The sequence below is a fragment of the Hyperoodon ampullatus genome (genome assembly GCF_949752795.1).
Source record: "Hyperoodon ampullatus genome assembly, chromosome: 2".
Lineage (NCBI taxonomy): Eukaryota > Metazoa > Chordata > Mammalia > Artiodactyla > Ziphiidae > Hyperoodon > Hyperoodon ampullatus.
In genome coordinates, this window is record NC_136915.1 from 48,749,330 (window position 1) to 48,774,489 (window position 25,160).

General features: G+C 43.8%; 1 protein-coding gene across 1 annotated transcript in view; it reads right to left on the reverse strand.

The window, feature by feature from the left end:
- Positions 1 to 25,160, reverse strand: part of PLPP3 (phospholipid phosphatase 3) — a gene marked incomplete at both ends in the record, with an annotated part of 83,190 nt that overhangs the window by 27,031 nt on the left and 30,999 nt on the right. The window contains one exon of the mRNA XM_079698244.1: positions 12,348 to 12,505. Coding sequence (XP_079554370.1) covers positions 12,348 to 12,505 — 158 coding nt within the window. The remainder of the gene's footprint in view (positions 1 to 12,347; positions 12,506 to 25,160) is intronic.

Here is a 25,160-nt window from a genome sequence, read left to right on the forward strand (position 1 = left end):
CCACCTCCACCAGTAGCCTCCCAACCAAACAAAGGTAATAAGCAGTAGCAGAGGAACGGTACTTCCTCGGAGATGACACCACAGGCAAGGAGCAGAACCAAAGCCCCATGAATGATCCCTGCCCTTGGATTGCTCCTGAGTTCCTTGAACCATCCACTGCCACAGATTAAGAAACTGTTTCTAAATTGGCATGGCCTGAGTGTGATTTCCTATCTGATGCTGAAAAAGAACATGTGGGTTCCCACTGCATATCAGCATCTCTTACGTCATTTTATTGATGAATCTCAGGGGAGTCACCTCTCTGTGTCAGCCATCTTAGGGAGAAAGGGTTTGATTATACCTCAAGGACCGTTTTCAGCTCTAACATTCCTTCATTCTAAAACTTCAGTTTTCAGTGCCACAGTCTTGCAAATAGCAAGCTGCTAATTAAAATGCTTCCTCCTCTCATGGGAAGATGACAAAGAGAATATCTGATGGCCCCTCAAATTCCCCATAACAACCCTAATAATACTAGCAATCTTTTATGTTTCTTCAGCAACTTACAGTTTCATTTAATCTGCAACCTGTGAAGACAATATACCCAGTTTACAGGTGGGAATACTAAGGCACTGAGAAATAGTGACTTATCTGAAGGATGTGAGGCTAGTAAGCTTACAGTGTTAAGAACAGAGCCCAGATATTCTGACTCTCAAGTTGAAAGACCCACAGAAGAAATACATCGAGATCATTTTATTATTTCTATTGTTATTAAAAACAATTTCCACTGTAGAATGGCAACTGCGTATTTTCGAGGACAGGACCAGGCTGAAGCCATTTAGCAGACACATGACTCCAGGACCACATGGCTTCTGGGGCAGCCCTGACAGATCTTGGAGTTAATGAGCAACAAATTATGTATTTTCTCCATCTCCTTGTACAGAAGGGTCGGGGAGTCGACAACACAGCCATAAATCATCATTATGAACCAGCCGGGTTTGGCTTCTTGTAATCCTAACCCTTAAAAGACCATTTAATGAAATTCGGGCTTCCCAAATACCTCACTTCTGCAGAAGAGGCGAGGGCTTAAATTGTTCTCCAACACGTTACACACGTAACTCTGGAGTTCCAGATTTACTGCTTTCGGACTTTATTCATTACTCACAATGTTTTTATTCCCGGGTAATAAAATAAGCTCTTCCCTCCCCCTCCCTCTCCCCCCTGCAAAGGCTCTGTCCCCACTCTGGGCCCATAGTCCCGCCCCTGGAGCCCTCATTTCTGCTTCAGTCAGCAAGGTTGTGATATGTAAATTTCACGGCTGAGAAAAATGCCTTCAATGTGGATCCCTTTCTGAAACAGCAAGCAACAGATTCTGGGGGTGATGGCAGGCTGCCAGCAAGCAGAGAAGAATTCTCCCCTACCTGCCTTTTAAAGCACTTGGCATGGAATCTGGAAACTAATAAAGTGGGAAAGCATTGCAATTAAGCTACGAAGGGAGAGAAAGGGATCAGTCAATCAGTCCTTCCCCGAGAATGGCCGCAGTCTGGAGGGAGGGAGTCTCCAGCTCTCAGACAGCTCCTCTTCCTGTCTTTTCTGGTGTACAAGAGCTCAACTGGCCACATATTCACAGATACTGAACTGTTCCGGAGGGGAAATTTGGAAAAACATTAGGAGAGACATTTTGGAAAGAAGAGAGCACATGGTGGTGAAAGAAGCACTGACTTTGGAGCCAGAAAAACCTTGGTCTGAATCCCATCTCTTACCTTGGACCTAGATAAGTGACTTCACCTCTCTGGGCTTAGGTCTCCTTGTCTATGAAATAAGAGTAATATCTTGCCAGGTACACACTACTATATTTAAAATAGATAGCCAACAAGGACCTACTGTATAGCACAGGGAAATCTGCTCAATATTCTGTAATAACCTAAATGGGAAAAGAATTTGAAAAAGAAGAGATACATGTATATGAATAACTGAATCACTTTGCTGTACACCTAAAACTAACACTACATTGTTAATCAACTGTGCTCCAATATAAAATAAAAAATTTTTTTTAAAAAGCTCAAAAAAAAAAAAAAAAGAGTAATCTCTACCTGGCAGGATTGCCAGGGGATTCAAGAAGGTGTTATATCAAATGCCTAGCACCTAGCAGAAGAGCCATGCAAACATTGTTTTTTATTTCTGCCCTTGGAAAAAGAGAAACAAAAAATTAACACAGGCATACCTCATTTTATTGTGCTTTGCAGATATTGTGGGGTTTTTTGGTTTTTTGTTTTTTTGTTTTTTTTTTTTTACAAACTGAAGGTTTGTGGCAGCCTTGCTTTAAGCAAGTCTATCGGCACCATTTTTCCAACAGCATTTGCTTAATTCGTGTCTCTGTGTATTACGTTTTGGTGATACTCGTAATATTTCCAATTTTTTCATTATTATTATATTTGTTATTGTGATCTGTGATCAGTGGTCTTTACTGTTTCCATTGCAAAAAGCTTATGACTCCCGCAAGCCTCAGATGATTGTCAGCATTTTTTAGCAATGAAGTGCTTTTTAATTCAGGCATATACATTGATTTTTTAGAGACAATACTCTTGCACACTTAATAGACTACAGTTTAGTGTAAACATAACTTTTACATGCACTGGGGAAACAAAATTTAATGTGACTCGCTTTGTTGCAATATTCACTTTATTGCGATGATCTGTAACCGAACCTGCAATATCTCTAGGAAATGCCTGTACTTTTATACAAGTACATCTTTTCCAAGATAGTTCTAAGAGTTCCTTGGAAAGGAACATTCCACACTAAAGAATGTGGAAGTACCACCCCTCCAGGGTAGAACCAGAAAATATGGGTATGGAGATGTTGGTTTTGACCATTTTATCTAGGATGTCTTTTTCAGGGGAACAAAGCAAAAGGGAAGTCTACAACAGTTACACTCTATAGACTTTCCCAAGAAAAGACTTTTGCACACAGTGTCCCAACAATCCGTCTTTCAGAGCCTGAGAACTCATCTTCTTCCCCTGCTGAGTTCGAAGGACAAACTTCCCTATATTCTGATCTGCATAGCCTGTTATGGCTTACAAAACATTTCCCTATCCACTGTGTTATCTGCTTCTCACAACACCCTATGGATTACTGAATTATTATCCATACTTTGTAAGTGAGTATGACGAAGGCCAGAGAGGCCACTGGATCACCCTCAGGTACAAGGCAATGGGCAGTGGCAGGGCTGTCGCTGCAGTCTGGGTCTCCCGTGTTCTGTCCAGTGGCGTCAAGCTAGCTTTCTCTTAGAAGCCTTAGCAGGTGGTGGCAGGATGGATGTCTCCAAGGAGATACACGTTCCTTGAGCACCTGGGAAGGTCACGTAACCCTATCAGGCACATGCACATCTAGATCCCTGCCAGCCACAGAGCACCAAGCTCCCCCTTCACATCTCAGCTCTGTTGATTAATGAACTTCTCTCAGCCCAGGAGAGATTCATTCATTCAACAAACATTAAATGATGGAGAATAATGGAGAATCCTTTTCTTCACATTATTTCTCAGTCCCAAGGGAAAGAAAAAATGTAACGTATCTGGGTCCTGCTTCTAAGGATGGAGATAAATGTAGCTGTGTTTTCTTTGAGCTGAATGCTCCATCTACTACCATAAAATGCAGTATCTTTCGTGATGAGAAATAACTGATGAGAAATTTAATATCCCGTTCTTCTCCCACTAGGTTGTCTTCAACCTCTTGGCAGGAGATCAGCACTTGACAGATCGGGAAAGGCAATGGGAACCTAAATCTGTCCAAGGCCACCAGTGGAGTTTCTGGGCTTTATGGGTAAGGTCAAAACTCCAATATCTAGAATAATGGACAGCAAAGAAGCCAGAGAGAGGTCACCATAGAAGCTATTAATGGTTGAAATCAGTAGTGGCTGCCCTAAGCCCGCAAGCTTTACAAGGAAGGCAGTTTGAAGCGTGAAGCATCGTATTTCCCAAAGTCAGGGACTCACAGCCGTGTGTCTCCTAGATGACCAGCTCTGTCTATCCATGCAAGAGTCTCCTGAGAGTTCTCTCTGTAGCACTGCCTATTGCCTACCTCTCGTTCCTTTTGACCTTGAATTTCCTAACGTCCTTAGTATCACCACTGTGCTTTTCTTCCTATTTCTCAAACACCTTTCTTCTTCCAGTGGCTCCACTTTGGTGTTCTACCAGATAAAGGTAGGTCTTCCTTACGGTTGTATCCTTGCCTTTTCACTGTGATCTCAGCTGCTCCAATAGCTTCAATGATTACCTCTGTGAAGATGACCTTCAAAAGGGCATCTTTCTCTCTCTCGTTTCAGCTTACCATTTACCCTTATCAGTCTTGTTCCAATCTTCTGCCAAATCATCCAACTAGTTAGTTATCAAGCCGATGTTATCAGCATGTCAACCTGACCAAGTCACACTCATTCTAACTTCTGCCCCAAACCTCACTTCTCTTCCCTTCATTTCTACTCAAGATGCCACCAAACATAGAACTGCAAAGACAGGAAATCTTAGACCCCTCTGTCTCCTTTACCCCACGGTCATCAAATTCTGTTCATCTCACGTTTGCAAGGTGTCTCACATCCATTCTTGTCTCTCTCTTCCCCTTGTATTACCACCACTGTGGTTCAGGCCTCATCCTTAACCTTGGTTGGAAAATTGGCCCAGTAGGCTAAAAATACTTTCATCAATCTCTAGGCAATTAATTGGAGTAAAAACTCCTCAGCACTCAAGGAGTTTCACAGTCTTGCAGTTATCTCTTCCTATTTTATCTTTGTCTACTCCCTTACACTCTATTTCTCCAGCCAAACAGGTCTGGCTCGACTATTCTTGAAAACACCCTATTGTTTCAGTCATGGTGAAGCCATCCCCTCTGCCTGGATTATCAGGATCTCTGATGAAAATCTCACCTCTGCTTCAAAGTAGAGCTCAAGTGCTGACTAGTGCACTGGGTTAGAGTTTGGGCTCTTTTACTCAGGAGTCTTGGACAACTGAGCTCTATTACTCTCAGCCCTCTTACGTGTACAAAGGGGGATGATATGATGACAGTACCAAGAGTTCAAGGGTTGTTGTGATATTAAATGGGACAAGTGCTCCATGAAGGATGATGATGATGACGATGAAGCCTTCACCAATGAAAACAACCTTCAGTGATCTTCCTCTCAACTCCCATAGCACTTTATTTACACCTTAGACCATCTATAGCATTTGGCCTGTTTTGTCCTTGAAGCTCTCACCTCTCTGGGGCCCACCACCCTGCACAGCCCTGACTCTCTTCTAGTTCTCAGACCAATTCTTTAGTCTCCTTGAGGATCTAATGGTACAGTCAGTCTTGTACTTGCCCTGCTTCCCCTTTATACCATAAGCTCCAAGGACAGTATCTATGTCTTGTCTATCAGCTTCTAGGCCAAGAGGAAGCCTAGCAACTGCCTGCTTATTCTAAGGAAGGTCTCACCCAGAGATTCTGCACAAACCACTTGCTACAAAACACCATCCCACACTGTCAATCTCGGGCAGTCATCTGCCCGGTGGTCTAGATGTTTCGTCTTCCTTATACATTGAGCTCTCTATACCAGGAACTGAAGATTTTCTAGCTCACTAAATAAAGAACACTCTGCATAGCCCCTAGCACAGAGGGGGTCTTCAATGTCAGTTCACGCGCTCGGCTCTGAAGCCAGACAGACCTGGGTTTTCATTCCCGCTCCCCATTCATCAAGCAGAGTAACCTCACACTAGCCACATCCCCCTTGTAAGCCTCAGGACCTTCCCTCATTTGTAAAATGGGGTAAATAATACCTACCCCCTGTAGCTGTGGAAGAGGACTTAAGATAAGGCATATTAGTTTCGGGCCCCCTAGATAGTTCATCAGTGGTATCCGATCCTCCACCCCATCCCCTAACACTGACTCACGCAAACAGATTTCCCGGCCTCCTAAGCATTATCACTTAAAGTGGAGAATATCATCACCTTCATATTAGATACATATTCCAAATAAACCTGAACCCTTAAGAGTGATAGTAACCAAGGAAGAATTTCTGCAGAGTGTGGGACATGGAGGGGAAAGGGAGAAACCTAAATCCTGATCTCAATGCCTGTGTTTGTTACATTGCAAATAGGGCCCCTCCCCCCACCTCACCCCCAGGGGTAAGGAGGTCTCAGAAGAACTCTGTAGCTGTCTGATGCGGGATGACACAGTTGAAGGATTAACAGGCCACTCTCTGTTGGTGGTCTTGGTAATTGCACAGATGTAGTGGATTGTAAACTGGGGAACTGGGTCTCCCACCAAGGCACCACTGGGCCAGCTCGACTTCATGTTTTTCAGAGTTGAAGACTCGACTAACCTTTAATGAGGAAGCAATCTTGGGGAACCTTGTTTTCTTGGCAGTGCTCTCTCAGATAAAGGGAGATGGCGGGGTGGGGTGGGGAGGAAGTAATGAAGTCCAGATGTGGGCAAACTGAAGCCTGATCCTGAATAAACAAGTCTCGGCGCTATAAGCTCTTCTTCTTGTCTCTCCAGCTAGAAATGTGCATGTGGTAGAGAGCAGGCCCCCACGTGCATCAGGGACCATAGTGAAGATTTTAGGGAGATAAACAGGACACTTGTGCCTGCTTCCTAGGTCCTCTGACATCTTTTGGCCTAATGCTTGTGAGTTTCTGCCCAAAATGCATGACCTCCTCTGTGATTTTCACAAACATATATATTGAGCACCCAAGTCTGTGCCTTGCACTAGCAATACAAAATCAAATCAGACCGGTCCCTACCGTGATGCAGCTAGCAGGATAACGAGGAAATAGACAATCAAACAGACACGACAGTTCAACACAGTGACTGCAACAATAGCGGTGGGCCCGGGGACCTCTGGGACCTTTGGAAGGTGGGGGGAGGAGGCAGCCAAGGGATGCTTCCTGGAGAAGAGGTGATATTTGCTTGGTGTTTATTTAGTACTTACCATGTGCAGGAGGAAAAGACCTGATCTCTGCCTTGCAGGAACCTATTATCTAGCTGGGGAGACAAGATGTGGACACATTACAAGGTGATGTGTATTGAAGGTGCTATTTGTCTGCTTGAGATGGCGCAGCTTCTGGCAGTTTAGTGACAAGAGACAACACACAGATTGTTGGGCTGAGGTTCAACACTGCATCCCCAGCACCTGCCACACCCTGGGGGCTTGATAAGTAATTGTGGAAGGGGAGGCAGCCTTTAGAAGGCAGCAGTGGTGTCATTATTTTTTTAAAAAGCCTTGCCTTAGAATCCAGAGGACTACTGGTCTGGCCCTGCCACTCATTAGTTATGGGAAAATCACTTCATATCTTGATTCCCAGTTGCCTCAGCTGTACCAGTCTACCCCCTAGAATCACTACCAAGTACAAGTAAAAGAATATGCATACGAAGGCTACTTTGTATGCACAGTACAAAGGCTACAGTACGACACTACAGAAAAGAAAAGGCTGATTCTCACTGATGATACACATAATGTCACTTGATTTGACTCCCAGAACTAGCCTATGGAGTTGGTGAACTATTGTCACCAATTTACAGTAAAGGAAGGTATAGCTCTTTTCCAAAGGGGTCAATGGATTGCTCGAAGTTGAAGGACAAGTCACAGAATGGATAAGCTCAGAAGTTAGGCCATGAACCTCAGTCAGATGATGCCAAAGCCTGAGCTTTTTCTCTAGCTAAGAATATCATGACAGAGGTCAAAATCAATGGGATCTGAGGAAAAGTAGTGTTTTTACGGCCAGAGGGAGAAGGGGATTCACTTGCGATTCGTCATGCTTCAACTCTTAGATATTAAGTATCTTTATTAAACCCCTTTCAGGGTCGGACCAAGGCAAGCACTGAGCTCATGTTTATTTAAAAAGAATACTAAGCATTTTTCCATATTAAGATCTTTGCCCATAATTCTCTTCACAGCACGGTACAAGGCAAATCGAGGGAAGGCTAGATAGGAGATGATATGTACTGCTTTCGCTCCTAATCTCACTGCTGTAGAGTCATTAAACCCTTACAAGGCAGGGATAGGAACCATTGCCTTGTGGATTTGGAAGGAATTCCTATTATGCTATAATTCCAGAATCTGCGATACATCTGAAAAAGAGGTCAAAATGACTAGATTTTTCCACATCTCCTGCCATAGAAAGGTGTCTGCTTTCTCTATAACTTCTGATACGTGCATCTCTAAACCGCACTCTAAACCCCACTGGCATGCGATTCCTTTGTTGTGGGGACTCTTCAGACTGGAACAAGGGCATCCAAATCAGTAAAGGCTTCTCGTGTTATTTTAAACAAACCTGACATTCTGTGGGAGGAGACCGGGGCAGCAAGTAGCAGGATGATTAGATTTCCAGCTCTGGGTCCCCCTCCACCCTCCCTGACTGTCATTCACGCCCTCTGATCAGAAGCAGATTCTGGTCGGGGCCAGCCAGGCTCTCTGGCCAGTCACAGTGGAAGAGAGGGGTTGCTATTGCTGTTGAATTCAAGTCGTATAGCTTTTCCAGAATTGAGAATATATATTACTGGGAATTAGTCACTTTTCCTCCAAGGTCTTTGCTTTTCCTTTCTTTTTCCCCTGAGTGCTCCGGTCCTTAATGGCAGGTGAGCAGGCAAGCAGACCTCATGAGGAGCCCACCTCTCACACATGCCTCCAGCTGAAATGCAGGGGCAGCTGGATCAGGAGGTAAAAGTTTTCTTGCAAAGAGCACTGGAACGAGAGTCAAGAGACCCGGTTTCGGGCTTCCCTGGTGGCGCAGTGGTTGAGAGTCCACCTGCCGATGCAGGGGACACAGGTTCGTGCCCCGGTCCGGGAAGATCCCGCATGCCGTGGAGTGGCTGGGTCCGTGAGCCATGGCCGCTGAGCCTGCACGTCTGGAGCCTGTGCTCCGTAATGGGAGAGGCCACAACAGTGAGAGGCCCGCGTACCACAAAAAAAAAAAAAAAAAAAAAGAGAGAGACCCAGTTTCTGATGAATAAACTATAAGGAAAGAGTGGGAGATGTGACAAGTCCAAAGGCTGGAGGTCCTTTCCTGATTCTACTTATACCGGGTATAAGGTCTTGGCTAAGTCACTTCACGACTTTTTGACTGTTTACTCATTTACAATAAAAATAGTGAACATTTACCTACTATACTGCTTGTGTCGGGCCCTAAGTTACTTTCCATACTTTAGCTCATTTATTTCTGAAAACCTTCATAAGTAGACATATAATGTCCATTTCACAGATGAGCCCCCTGAAGCATGGTGAGGTTCATTAATTTGCTACACGTTCCATAGCAGAGGAGCTCAGGGATGAACCAGGGCTTATGACTTTAACCCAATGAGAAACTGAGACACCAGAAAACCTCGTGTCAGGGTGGCGGGGTTTCTACGAGGGCAAAAGGCTTGAACACGGTCTCAGGTTTTCATGGCACAACAGTAGCCCCTGACAAAGTACACCAATCTTTTATTTTATTTTTATTTATTTATTTTTTTAAAAGAAGATGTTGGGGGTAGGAGTTTATTAATTTATTTTTGCTGTGTTGGGTCTTCGTTTCTGTGTGAGGGCTTTCTCTAGTTGTGGCAAGTGGGGGCCACTCTTCATCGCGGTGCGCGGGCCTCTCACTATGGCGGCCTCTCTTGTTGTGGAGCACAGGCTCCAGACGTGCAGGCTCAGTAGTTGTGGCTCACGGGCCTAGTTGCTCCGCAGCACGTGGGATCCTCCCAGACCAGGGCTCGAACCAGTGTCCCCTGCATTAGCAGGCAGATTCTCAACCACTGCGCCACCAGGGAAGCCCCAAGGACACCAATTATTGCCGCATTTGCTTGGCTGGCCTTTTTCAGAACCAGAGGGAAGCCCCACCAAACCTATTTTGCTAATAACCCTGTGTGGGAGAAGGAAACATCGCTGCCGCCCATCCTATATAACCAAGGCCACAGCACATGACCATTTCCAGGAAACCTGGGAGGTCAGGGAGCATTTTAATTAAAACATCCACGTGACATGAGGAGAGAGGCCAGCCACAACTAAGCTCTTCAAAGCAGATTTTTCTTAGAAACACTAGCATCTCGTGAGGAAGAAGGGGCTCTTGGCAAACAGCAGGGAAAGAGCTGCTGACCAGGAATTTTGCTTGAGGAAGGAAGGATGGAAGAGACACATGGACCTCAAGAAGCTACTTGAGCACCTTGGGTCCACCCAGCCCACTGCAGCCAAGCATGTGCCCACGGAAGGGATGGCACTTGATTCCCACAGCAATCCCCAGGAGTGAAGTCAAACAGCATCCTCATTTTACAGACGAGGAAAACGAGGCCTAGAAGAACCAGGGATTCACCTAATTCACATAGCCAGAGCAGCCCCGGGCCTCTGAGGAGTGTCTCTCTCCACGGCGCCACGTCTAGGAGCAGCCCACTAGGCAAGCCCCTGATAATCGCACGTAAAGAGTACGAAGATCACAGAACATCCCTGTCACTGTGCTATTCTTATCTCAACCCCTCCCGGGTTAGAGTCGGTGTCTAAAAGCATTCAATTAACTGAGCCCCCAAGTGTCAAAAGACACCTGTTCAAACCTCAGCACAAGATACTGTGTTAAGTATTCAAACGCTGTTTCCAGGCAAAGCCATTCTTCCTAGAGAACTCAACCCCGCCCTGTTAATTTGGAGCTAAGAGTAAAATTAGATTTCATATTTCTCAGCTTCTGAACACAAAGATCCTTAGTCCACCTTTAAGAAACTACTGCAGTTGCCAAATGGACTGTTTTTCTTTTAAAGGTTGGAAAGCATTCTACTAGCCCCCCTACCCCCTCCCCAATGTCAAACTGTTGACTGCGTGCCTCGTTTACGATGTTATTAAAAAACAAAGAGGGGTCTCAAAGTTATAACCAACCCCCAGAGTGGGGAAGTCAAAAGAAAAACTTCATGCACTGTGCTCCGTGACCATCAGCAGCTTACATCTGATGCAGAGAAGGCAACAGTAGCCAACTGCCCGTCCCACTGAGCACTTGGATAGGATAGCCAACCTCCAAGCCTAAATCAAGCCTGCAAGATGGACAGAGGGTTTGGGAATAAGCCAGGTTTAGGCTCGAATTTTTACTTGCTTTAGACTTTGAGCATGTCACTGAACCCCTCCAAGCTTCTGATCTTCCATTTGAATGAGGGGGATACTAAGCCCTTATTTCACATGCAGGGTTCTTAATATTAACTCCTTCCTTCTTGGCTTGCTATTACAGGCCAAAGATAAGCTTCCAGGCTAGGATGAATACAAAGGTGACTCAAGGATTCGAAACAAAGATTTTCGATCTTGGTGTATTGATGCCTGTCCCTTTGCCCATATGACTGAGGCTCAAGGACAAAATAAAACTTTAGAAAATACTGGAGGTGTGGAATGGATGGCTGTGAAAATGTATGAATTACAAATTATAAGACTGGATTACCCTCAGTTACTCTCCCCCTCCCCTGCCCTAAATGGACACATCTGAAACAGGGCAGTGACCTTCTAAGTAAAGCCCAGATAGACCACACCCTGATTCCCATGAGGCTACCACTGCTCTAAGTAATTCTGGACCTTGTCAAGTCGGTGGCACATTTTGGCATCTTCAGTGAGGGCTTCATCCTCTAAGGGAAGATCTGGATGTAAGTCTAGATTTTACACCGGCGTATGAGCAACCTGGTCAGCAATGAAGAGTTTGCCAATTACTTCAATATTCATGATCTCTTTTACTTCTGACTGCAAAGTTTGGAAGCAAGACGGTCACCCCTGATTTTAAAGACGTACAGCTTGGCAGTGGAGGGCCAGGTCTAGAACCTAGGTCCTTGGATTGCAAGTCTCATTCTATTTTCACTTTGACGCTACAGCCACTGGATGAGAGAATTAAACAGTATGCCAGAGAATGTCAGTGGCATTACCACTGTCAGAGCAGCACCACGAGAGTGTGGAAAGAACACAGAAAAGGCCTGAGATATTCGGTAAGGTATTACCCCCGTCCTCTGGGGCTCAGATTTATAGCACAATGGCTAAGAGCTCAGACTCTGGGGTAAGGGACAACTAGGTTCAAATCCCAACTCAACAACTCATTAACTAAGTGACCTTGGGCAAATTATTTTTACTCTGCAGACCTCAGCTTCTTAATTTGTAGAAGAAAGATAAGAACGATATCTAGACTTTGTTAGATTGTTGTAAGGATAAGGTATGCAAAGCATTGTAGAAGGTTGCTTAGCATACTTTTATAATACTTATAGTATATATATATATATATTTAGTATTTTAAAATACTTTTAGTAATAGTATTAACTGCATGAAACAGTGTTAATCGAATGAAATTCTACTTGATCTTCCAAACCTCTACTAGCTCGGATAGTCCACGATGTGCTTTGCACACGGCGGTCTGGGCGCTTACCGCGAGGATGGCGATGACAATCCCCACGGCGCAGAGCACAGCATCATTGATTGTCTCACCGGTTTTCAGCGGGTACTTGATGCTCTCGTCATTGCAGTAAAACCCCCGGTGGTAAGGCTTGATGGTGCTTGTCTCGATGATGAGGAAGGGCAGGCCCGCTGGTCCAGATGGAACCATCATCGCATATACCAGAAAAAAACAAGAGAGAAGGAAAAACATCAGTGCAAGGAGGCCAAAGAAGAATGACCTACAGCAAAGACCACCCCAGATAACAACATCGACGGCAATGTTAATTCCTTGCATTTGATCTACAGCCTACAGAGAGCCTTCTCTCTATTCACCCCCTTCCCTCCTTTAGTTGCCACTAAGAAGGGTGTGGTGTGATCCTCTTGTCTTGTCCAAGAGCACAGAGGGAGGCGGTGGAAGTGGCAGGGCAGGAGCTTTTCCAGCGCTCTACAACATCCTGCTAAAAATCAAAGCCCAATTTGTAATTATTACTAACAAAGCCCCAAATCTAATGATGTCTCATGATGCCTCCAAGTGCCTTCCTCTCTTAAGTCAATCATTTCCCCTTTGAGAAGCCCATCCCAAGACTTTGTGGCTTGGAATTCTGAAGACTCTGGAATCAGACAACCTGAATTTGCACCCCAGATCCACCACTTCCTAGCAATGTGACTTCTGGTTCTCTCTCCATCTTCCTGAGCCTCAGTTTCCCCACAAATGAATTGTGGTGATGACTAAAGGGGAATAGGAAACAAAGCACATAAAACTCCTAATACAGTGTTCGCACATAGTAGCTGCTTAGTGAATGCCATTTCCAGTGCTTTTCTTTCACTGTTCAAAGAGTCTTTGACAAGATTGAGCAGAACTGAGCTGGGCCCTCCTGCCTACAGACCTGGAGCAGAGCCCAAGGGCATCAGGGGCACCGAGTCACTCTTGCAGCTGCTGCTAGTTTATCAATGTCCAGCTCAGATGCCATTCTCTTAAAGGTCATGGAAAATGGATTCCATCACCTGCCAGGGAAGGCCCTCATAAGCCTGAAGCAAAAAGTGAAGGCCCACAATATCTCTTTCTTGGACACGGCGGCAGCTTCCAAATTGGTCTCCTGGCCTTCTGTGCCTCTTACCCACATCCACCAGTTTGCTTCCTGACCATAAGTATGTCATGGCCATACTCAAGCTTCTTCAATGTTTCCCCATTGCACAGGACAAGATGACATCCCTAAGCATGACCTCCAGAGTTCCCCACGACCTGAACCGCCTTGATACACCCTCCAACAAAACAGGACACAGAGCCTCTGTCTTGGTTCATGCTCTTCTTTAGGCTGGAAAGACACTTCCTCCCCTACATCCAAGTTCAATACCTAGCCCCAAGGCCACCTCACAATGGTGAGTAAAAGGTAAAGGTAAAGTAAAAGGTAAAGGTAAAGTAAAAATGGTGAGTAAAAGGTAAGCCACTGAATGTCAGGACTAAGGAAGAACATGAAGACCATCTTGTCGATGATAACAGCCCACCACTCCTGTGCACCAACAACGTGTGAGGTATTTTGCAACCATTTTTGCATTGACTCTTCCAACAACCCTGAGGAGTCATTTTAAAATCATTTAAGCACTACTATCACTCATCTGCCAGTGGAGAGAATAGAGGCTCAGAAAGAATGCTTAGCTCACTCAGGGTCTCTTAGTCCACCCCAAAGTGCCTAAATCCCTAATTTAACTTTGCAAATTGGTTTCATCCATATATGAATTTCATTAGTGAAAAAAAAAACCCCACGATAATCAGCCATTTAAAAGATAAGATTCCAAAAAATAAAAAAATAAAAGATAAGATTCCATTTTCATGTTTTTCAAAAAGAATTAAGCTCATCTCATGTGGCTCGAAGGCCCGGATGGCCTCTTAAACAAACAAAAAAATGTACCATGAACTCCGCAGTTTTTCAATGACTTTGGTCCAGACTGGCAGTGATAAAAATGTTCACTTTCTAAAAAGTGTATTTATGTATCACTGTGCATACACACATGGATTTATTTGGTTTTATTCTTTGGATTTATTTGAATTCTACAGCTATTTATTTTGTGACCCCCCCCAACTGCTTCCTGCTAGAACAACAATTTACTTTATCAAATTCATACTGGTGCTTTGAAAAGAAAGCCCAGCCGCACACCACAGCGTTGTGCCTGACCTTCGGAGAGTAAACACAGAGGGGTCCTGGAAGGCAACAACTATTAGCTCTTGAAACTCTGTCTCTGCGATGGAGAAAAGGAAGAAAGGGAAACAGGGAATCCATGTTCTGGCTTCGAGATGGCAAGTGCAGTTAGCTGATCTTCTTGGGTTGGGGGCTGGGAGAGAAAAGATATCACGTGGGCCTGAGGCGTCTTCATTCCACAGCCTAAACAGTTTGAAATGTGGCCAAGTTGGCTATGAAAAGGAGCTGTGAAGCCAGCAGCATGATATTAATAGTCCACTTTTAAAGTTCCACACGTCGTGATAAACACCGTTAGCTTCACATCTGAGCCCGGTCACAGTCTCTGTGGTGCCAAGGAGCCAAAGCGTTGCTAATAAAAGGAAGGGAACAGACCCCAAGTTCCTTACATTTGTGCTCCACTCCTAAGGCCCCCAGCTTCTATTTTTACTAGTGTTCACATGATAGGCCTGTAAAACATATGTTCCGAAGGACAATAAAACACATATAAAAGAGCTGTGGAGTCAGACTGAACTCGGTTAATGATCTCAACTCTGTTCCTTACTACTTGAGCAAGTTACTTTCCATCTCCAAAACCCCCCTCTCATCTGCTCAATGGGAAAAACAAAATCTTGCTTTGGGATTGCTGGGAGGATATAATAATGTATTCATTCATTCATTCGTTCAACAACTATTTATTGAGTCTTAAATATGCCTACTAAGTACAAGGACTACAAAGATGACACAAGCCCTGCCCTCAGGACGTTTACAATCTAGTAGGGGAAGACACATATCATGGAATAAAACCAGTACAGGAAGTTGCTTTAGTTGGAAGAAACCAGGCAAGAGCACAGGGCAGTGTCAGCACCGAGTCTGGCACACATTGTGGACACTCAAAAAAGCTAAAAGGAAGAAGGAGGGGAAAGTCCCACAGAGAAGGTTAGGAAAGAAAATCTGTCTGGTCAGTTCCTCTGTACTCTTAACCTGGGAACAATCCAAATCCTTTTCCTTCCTTCCTTGTCCAAGGCTTGGGGAGGGTTTCCGGTTCCAATTATGTGGATGATGACCACAAACAGACAAGAAGTTGGAGCAGAATATGGTCCATTTTATTTTCTTGAAAGGCGTGGAGACAGCATTTAGAAAACCCAGTGGCCTTTTCTGTCTCCCGTACAAACTTGTGGTATGATTGGGGGTGATGCCAGTCAAATCTTGACTTGGCTCCGGGAAAAGAATAACCTCAGATCCCCTTCAGTTGATGGGAAAAGCATGAACATGTCCCCGCAATGGGGCAGCCAGTCCTCAAGAGACATAACACCATGCCTTGCCTCTCCACGACAGAGAAGAGGCGTTCTTTTCCAAAACAGGATCTCCATTTCCAACGTGGGCACCATCTTTACTACCAATCACTGCAGTCTCTGATCATTTCATTTTAAGAAAATTCCCAGGGCTAGCCACTGGGAATCAAGGGGTAAGTACATCAAAGTACAGTACCTGCCCTCAAGAGGTACATGGTGTTGTAAGAAAGTCATGAAAACAAGTGCACTAAAATATTTTTAGTGTGAGGACTGATGGATGTATAGAGTACCGTGAGAGCACAAAAGAACACTCTACTAGAGACACTAAAGATGGCCCGGATGGGAGACTTAATTTGACCCTTATGTGAGTCGGAGGTTTCTGGGGTTCAGGGGCTAAATACACTCATAAAAACAGTGTAGTTTAGGGATCGCAATAGGCCATCAACAAAACTGATGGCCATTGCCCTCACGAGAATACAATTTTAAGTTTGGCTACAGAGCTGGGAGAGATACACAAGGTACCGAGGATCCCCACATAAACTGTGGCAAATCTGACAAACCTGCTGCCTGTTCTGTTCTCAGCACTGATGGGGCTACTGGGTTGGAGTCCCAACCTTCCAGTGGCCCAAAGGCCAACAGGAGGAGCAGTCATAACAGCTGACACGTTAAGTCACCCTAAGGTTCAAAGGGATTAAAGTGACTTACCAGAGTCCCTGTGTCCACAGTAGTGGTGGACAGGGCTCAAATGCTCTGACTCCTGGGTGCTTTCTAAAGTAAATGAGTCACTTAAAATAGAGGGAAGGAAGCACCTATGTGTTTAATACATTAATTGAAGCCCAGCAAATCTCATGGGCTTTGAAGAAGATGCTTTGTTTGGAACAGTCAAGGCAACAGCACTGGTTCCTGCTCTCTGAACATTCACTGTGCACCACACACAACAGTATTGAATATAATGAAGACTCCGAAGCCAATATTCCGGAATTTAGATTTATCTATAATGAAAGGTACATTACAAGCTTTCTGCAAAGCAGAACCAAAATGTATGTAACACACACACACACACACACACACACACACACACACACACACACACACACACACACACACACACCATCTGGTGATTCTAGACCTCAACTCAAGCATTTCTCCTTCTTTTAATCAAGGATCAATTAACTTCCTAAACCTCCAGGGACCTCTTGGGATGTGTAGGCTGCAGAGGAGGTGAAATACGAACTCACTGACAAACACTTAATGGGCAGAAAATCAAAGCATAAAGAAAAGCCCTTGTGTTGGGTTCAGGCCTTTGAAAGTTCTTGGGCTTCGAAAAAGGAACACTTGGGCAAGTTGGGCGGTTTGGGGGTGGGGTGTAAGAAAACATGGGATAAGTTTCCATGGCCCACCCATTGATAAAGTCATGTGGAAAGTGTTACCAAAGTGACCCAGCCCCAGAGCCGTGCTCCCTCCAGCCACAGCTTCAAGTTTGTGCAAAATTAAACACAGCCTCCTGCTCTCAAAGTGCTTTTTAGAAAGCTCTTGTGAGGGTAGGAAAAGAGTGGGGGTGGGAGAGTGCATGAGAAATTTTTGCACTTTTGCATGACCGAAATCAGACCATCGGGGAGAGATTTTCCCATCGCTCCTATGGACCGTGTCCTTCAAGTACCTTTTCCAGAGTTGTCCAACTTTCTACTTCACCCAAGCTGTAGATACCTTAAAATAAGCCAAGTTCAGCATCTGTGTGAGTGATAATTAAACTAATATCTGCAGAAAGCCTACATATCTGCTCACAAAATAATACTGGATATAGAATCTGTGTGTAGGTATCAAGCACGGTCTAGTTGCTCAAATGGTTCTGTGACAGGAATTTATGCATCTTACCTACGGTATAGAGTTCTACCAACTTTACTGTTTTACTCACTTTACAAGTGAAAAATTAAGGCTCAGAAAGTTTAAGCAGCTCATCTGAAATCAAAGCAAGCAAATGGCACCAATTTGGACCAGATGTTAGAAGCATAGATGGACGGCACCGGGCTTCTGATTTCAAGGAGTTTAGAATCTAATTAGGAATTAATGTATTTTCATCACCACAACAGCTCTGAAAAGTTACAGGTCATTATTTTCATTTGTACCCAACAGAAAACTGAAACCAGTAGTTTTGTAACGTGGCCAAGGTTCCCAAGGGAGTCAATTGGTTGCTGGGATTTGAACGCAGGTCTGTCTTTCTTTTGGCTCATGTTTTCTTACTCCATGACCTGACCCTCCCTTTCTTTATAAATGTCTTCCCTGTTAAAATATGACCAACTGATATTTTTTTTAATCACTTAAGGCCAGAATGGTCAACCCAGCTACTACTTAGAGGTTCAAAATACAAATATTTATGTTGCTTGTAAGTGACAAGGTTTCTATTTAAAGTAATTAATTGCTACTTGTCTTAGAAGTGTGCAAACTTTCTTTGGTTTACGATATTTGTCCAGATTTCTAGGCTGGCCACAATCCAGATGAGACAAAACTAAGTTTACTATGAAGGCATTTCCCACATTTGAAAGAGGCTGCCATGAAAAACACTTGCTGTTAGCTGGTGTGAACATGCAGTATTCTGGGTCTAGAGGTTCTTTTTGACAAATGCTCAGTTCTTCGGTACTAGAAAGTTCAGGCCCTTTCTTTACAAAAAGAAGACTGTCAGAACTCAAAGCAACCACATGGTAGAAATGAAGAAAGGAATGGCAGATCCAATCCTGGTCCCTGGGTTTCCTGAGCCCAAGTCCTTGGTCTTAGTTGGATTCCACAAGCATGTATAGACAGTTCCTGAGTATAGTTTCTGGGCACCGTGTGAGGTGCTCAGGACACAACCTTGAGCACTGTTTTTGAGTTCCTCAACTTTGGAAAAATCTCAGATTCCATGACAAAGAGACACCTGTCTTTAGTCTAATCGTGGGTATGAAAAAGGACTTAGAATGATCTATCTTATTTGAAAGGGCTTTAAAAAAACACATTTTATCCTTTAAAATAAATAACATCAGCCACCTTAAAACCCCCAGCTCTGGCTGTTTTGGCTTGTGCAGTTGGATTTTTAAAGGGCTGCCATATCCACCAAGAACTAAAAAATCAACCAACAGCCCATGATTCATACCTTTCACTGAGAGAATTCCAGACCTCTTTTGTTGCCATTATGTATTTCACAAACAAGATATTTTATTTCTACTACTACACAACGACTAGAGCCTGAAGGACTAACGACGCCCCTGCTCCAGGTAAAACTGGGTCACTTCCCAAGACCTCCTTCCTCTCTTTTGATCCCTCTTTTAAAAGGGTGAGAGTAAATTTACATTCATTGGGCACCTATTATGTCCCAGGAGGTTTGGCTATATCAACTGATTTAACTCTCCAAACAATACTCTAAATTAATTATCAGTATACAGCCAAAGCACTGAGGGTCAGAGATTATAATTTATTTGCCTCAGTGCCCACTATGCTGATAAGAGGTGTAAACAGAGTATGCAGTAGAATACTCTGACTCTAAAGTTCATTCAGAGACAGGGCCAGTTAGCCTTTATTCTTGAGTATACATGAACCCTGTCTGTGCAGATTATTCACAAAGCTACAAAGCTCCGGAAAGTGTAGGTTGACCTTGAACAAGGATAAAAAAGCAAGGCTCCTCCTTAGATGATGAGATGGATTTGTACAGATCTGGCCACTCTCCTGCCTCAGTCTCCCTTATGACCCAGATGTGTTCATTTGCAATACACTGCCCAGAACTAGTACAAAGCAAGAATCACATGCTTGCAGAGGGTTTTACAGCTCTTACATAAATGATCACCTCTGATCTTCCTGACAACTCTGGGAAGCAATGTTTTTAACATCTGGATTAAAGTACCACTGGCAGACTCTGATTCAAAACCTAAATATAAATATCTTTTCTACAAAGGAGTCACTCAGCCACATAACCCACTCTGGCAGAGTTACTTTTTCCCAATTTAACCAGGAACTTTGGAGTCAGGCAGACACCTATCACCTGTCATGCTTACTGTGTGACCTCGGGCATGTCAGTTTACCTCTCTTAACTCCACCTGCATCATTGTGCAATAGGCATTTGTGTAATAGTTCCCAACATAAAGAGTGGGCTGGAAGGACTAACTGGGACAATTTATAAAACAACCAGTAATCGCTGGGCTCCATAAATGTTAATTCTCGCTTCTGTATGTGACAGGAAGCCATGGAAAGATTTTAAGCAGGGATAAGATGTGATCAGAGTTCTGTCAAAAGCCACGGGCCCACCAGCCTCTTCCCCAGTGCAATCTGATCCCACGGGAAAAGCATGCTCATAAAATCCTTTAATTCCAGGGACTTCTTGGGATTGTGTAAACAGTAGGGGCTTCGATAGTGGTTAGCAGGACCTGGCACCCTGACACAGAGAAGAAATATCACAGCAGGAACCCTGCCCCGTATTCTCAAAGATCACAGGACGCTGAATGGGAGGTAAGTCTATAATAAGGGTGAAAAAACATTTCTTCTTATTTTTCCAACAGTTAAACATACATTTGTCAGCAGTGTGCTCCCATCCAAGCCATGCTATCCAGGTGTACACAAAACACCAGGTTCACGTGGCGGTAAAATAAACAATATGGGGACTGGCAGGACATCAGACACCTGGGAGGGCCAAAGTTCGAGATAGTCAAAAGGCAAGACCGGAGCCAGATACAGTGCCAAAAATGAAGAGCTGAAGCATTACTGGAGGCCTTACAAGAACAAAGTCATGCTGGTAGGAAATCCAAGGCCATCAGGGTATTCCAAGTTAACCCATCAGGCTACACGGTCCTACCAAGTTCTAGGTTGAAGGTGACACATTGGCAGTGCATGGCCGAACCTGGCCTGCAGAGATGTTCCGCTTGGCCCACCCAGTGTTTAAGATTTTTAAAATTCGTTGTCAACATTTAATAACAAGAGGTCTCAAATAACATTCAGATTTCAGCTTCTTAAGCCAGCTCTACCGCCCTGTGGCAATCAATGCAGGCAGTGGTAACTGGCTGCACAGATTCTCCAGGGCACCACCATGCCCTACTGTCTCCCTGACACCAAAGCTGTGTCTCAGTTCTATTCCCATTGAGCTTGTACTGTCAATCTTCCTATACCTGGTCTACTTCAGTCATTTATGTTAACTACCTGGGCCCTGGAGACGTTTGGCTTTTCCATCCCTACTCTAGAGAACATAAAATCCTTGGCTGAAGCCATAAAAATAGAAATAATGAACTCTTGATTCAACAATGTCCTCCATGATAAGTAATGGCTACATTAGACATATATGGATGAGTATGTATATGTGCATATGTCTTAAACTTAACCAAAGACTGTGCCTCCTATCAACGTTTTCAGATCCAAAACTTGTGTCAAGTCATCACTGCAAGGCAGTTAATAACATTTGCATTTCAGACATGAGGAAACTGAGGCTCAGAAGCTATGTGACTTGCCAAAGATCTCACAGTTAGTAAAATGAATGCGGGTTGCTCTTGAACTGTTGGTGGGAATGTAGATTGATACAGCTACTATGGAGAACAGTATGGAGGTTCCTTAAAAAACTAAAAATAGAACTACCACACGATCCAGCAATCCCACTACTGGGCATATACCCTGAGAAAACCATAATTCAAAAAGAGTCATGTATCACAATGTTCATTGCAGCTCTATTTACAATAGCCAGGACATGGAAGCAACCTAAGTGTCCATCAACAGATGAATGCATAAAGAAGATGTGGCATATATATACAATGGAATATTACTCAGCCATAAAAAGAAACGAAACTGAGTTATTTGTAGTGAGGTGGATGGACCTAGAGTGAAGTAAGTCAGAAAAAGAAAAACAAATATCGTATGCTAACACATATATATGGAATCTAAAAAAAAAGGTTCTGAAGAACCTAGGGTCAGGACAGGAATAATGACGCAGACATAGAGAATGGACTTGAGGACACGGGGAGGGGGAAGGGTAAGCTGGGACGAAGTGAGAGAGTGGCGTGGACATATATACACTACCAAATGTAAAATAGATAGCTAGTGGATAGCAGCCGCATGGCACAGGGAGATCAGCTCAGTGCTTTGTGACCACCTAGAGGGGTGGGATAGGCAGGGTGGGAGGGAGACACAAGAGGGAGGAGATACGGGGATATATGTATATGTATAGCTGATTCACTTTGCTATAAAGCAGAAACTAACACAACATTGTAAAGCAATTATACTCCAACAAAGATGTTTAAAAAGAAAAAAAAAAATGAATGAGGGCTGGAAGCCAAGGCTTGTTGAACTACAAAGGCCTTAGCAAGTTTATTCCATGAGGCTGGTGGTAGGGCCAGAATGAATCTGCCTTACTGGCCAGTTAAACAATGTGGACGTGTTAATAAATTACATGGTTATACTTCAGAAGAAAGAAGTGGACCCAACGTATACACATCTATGTGACACTAAGTAAAGGTATCTGAGTGTTCTATTTTTTAAGGCAATAGTATTAAAATGAAAACAAAGCCTCTTTCTGATAGAAGCTCATTCATTCTAAAAAGTCAAAGCCAAGTGAGAAGGAATTTACAAATTAAAATCCATCAGATAATTGTTGGTATTACAAACCTTACTCTAGTGGAGTCAGGAACATTTCAGTTATACGCTGGTAAAATTTTGGAACTACAAGAGATCTGAGGTGTCATTTATTCCATTTACTTGATGGGAAGGCTGAGACCCACCACCCCCTAGCACTGTAATGAATCTTTTCTGGTAAGTCTCCTCACTAGCTGAGAGTCTCTTCAGAAAAGGGTCCATATTTTATTCATCTCTGTATCCCCAGCACAAAGAATAATTCCTGGCACTTAGTGGGTGCTCAACGCATGGGTACTGAATAATTGTATAGGAAACAGACTAAAATTCCGAGGATATGGCTCCGCCCCCAATACACTCTATGACCCCCCCCTTAGATTCTCCCCAACACCTCCCCCTGTTTCTGAATTTAATCTAATCTCTCTCATATCCCCAAATCCTGTTTTTTTTAACACAATCTCCCAAAGCAACACAGTACCACATACCCTCACAAAGAGCAGACAATTGCACCAGGAGTAAATTATGGAGAACCCAACCAGCTTCAAGTCTCAGATGAGTGGTTGAACTGGATGATCTTTAAGACACTTAATCTTCAGAGTTCCCCAGACATTTAGGTAGTGAAACTATCAGAAAATACTTGGAAGGGGTAAACTGAGGAGGCTGCTGCTCAGTGATTCATTGCCACACCCACCCTACCTCACAGGCCAGGGGCTAAAGGATCATTTTCAGTACACCCCGACCTAACCCATTTGCTGTGACCCTCTTGGGAATCTCTGCCATGAAGAAAGTTCCCAGTAAGAGGAAGAGCACAGATTTCAAGAAAGCAACAGACCTGGAGTTGAAAACCAGGTTTGCCACTTATCATGTAGGCAATCTTCAGCAAATTGCTTAACTTTTCTGAGCCCCAACTGTAAAAAGAGGACGCCAAGAGCCACTCTGAAGAGCTGTGAGGATGAAATACCATATGGTAGGTATTTAACAAAGGTTTGTTCCCTGCACTCCCAGTCTGAAAATCGACTCTCCGGCTGTTTCCATGCCAATCAACCGGCTTGACTAGTTTCCTCAAGAAGGTCGCCTGACCAACCTGGACACGGCTGTGTCAGCTCAGACAAGGACTGTCACTCGGGCTGCACAAGACTGGAGCAATTCCAGTGCGTGGTGGAGAAGACAGCCCTCACCCCAGGAGCAGGCTCCCCACTCCCAGCCCTGTCAATGTTCCTTTTGTAAAACGCAGAAACCTTCTTCAAATCTGACAGCTGCCACCTGCACAAATAATTCGGGGATGTAATTTTGTAACTGAATACAAGCCCTGAAAGCTGAAAAGTTTGAAGTCCAAAATAATCCCTTTGACCTTCTGCCTAAACACTCACTAATCACTTTTTAATTTGTAGTTTATTTCCTCTCTCTGTGCTGTCCTTCTAGGCTATATTTTCATTTTAGACATATCCCGGGAGTGAATGGTATTACAGAACACCTGATTAAAGTACAAGTCAAAGTTCTCTCCCAGACATCTGAGGCTTGGTGCATGCCCCACTGAGTTCTCCAAATTGCAATGGGTGGCAAGAAAGTGAAGGAGAAAAAGCCTGCTTTGATGGAGGAAACTCCTCACTGAGAGAATTATAAGCTACAAAAATTAATAAGAAGTGGTCCCTGCCCTCTAAGAAGGCATACTCTGGGGACAACTGCCCATGACGCCACATGACGGGAACTTCCACGGAGGCATTTCTAAAATATTCAGGGAGCGTGGAAGATGCCCTTTAGCACATGACTCAGCAGCCAATAGGTATGCAATACCGGTTGCTCAATAAATGCATTTCAAAGATTCCTTGCTGTTATTTGAATGCTAATGACGTATTTAAAGCAATACAAAAAAACAAAAAGAAAGATCCAGAACTGGGAAGTCTCCCCCACCCCCAAAAAACTGCTTCAGGGTTTCACCCTCATCCCCTACCCACCTCTTACTCTTGAGGCAAAATGAGAAAAGTAGTTTGAGGGAGCCTATCTAATTCTCAACACACAGATGTTGAAAAGATGCTAAAAAGGAAAAACTGAGAGGTAGAAATGTTATTCAATCCAGAATAAATTTCTTCCTTGGAGGGAAAAGGTTTCTAACTTAATCATCACTAGGATCGCTATAAATTATAGTAAGTTGAAGGCAGATAGATATATTGGGGTCATTCTACTTTGTGTCTGTTCTAATAAATTAGCCAACCTTTCACCTACTGAGCAAGAAAGAGCCTCAAGTAGTCTGAGCTGGGTCAGCTCAGCCAATATTCTGGAAGGAAAATGATCTCCACACTAGTTTTTGATTCAGTGAAGTAATGCCTGGTAGCAATAAGATAGCACAAGTGAGTTTGGCAAATTTAGTCAAAGTTTCTCTAGCCAAGGCCACCTTAAAAACAAACACTAACCAATGGTAACTGATAATAAAAACTTGTATTCATCAGCATTAACTCTGCTGATAACTAACTATATCATTGTACTTTTGCTCTCTTGGGCTCTATTTCTTCATGTGCAAAATAAAAGAGGTGGTCTTACCAGGTGTCTTATGGACCTTCCAAAGTTTTCACCTTTATCCAAGGAGTGCAGGGCATCTTCTGAACAAACTGAAGGCTTTCTTTCCATGGCATCTTTACAGAGCAGATGGGCATCACCTCCTGCCCACTATCCCAGCTGGGGTAACTGCGGAGCAGGCTACTTTAAGTTTGTGAAGGTAGCCTGGTCAAGCAAAGCCTTCCAGGGTTCAAAGATGCTCATTTATAA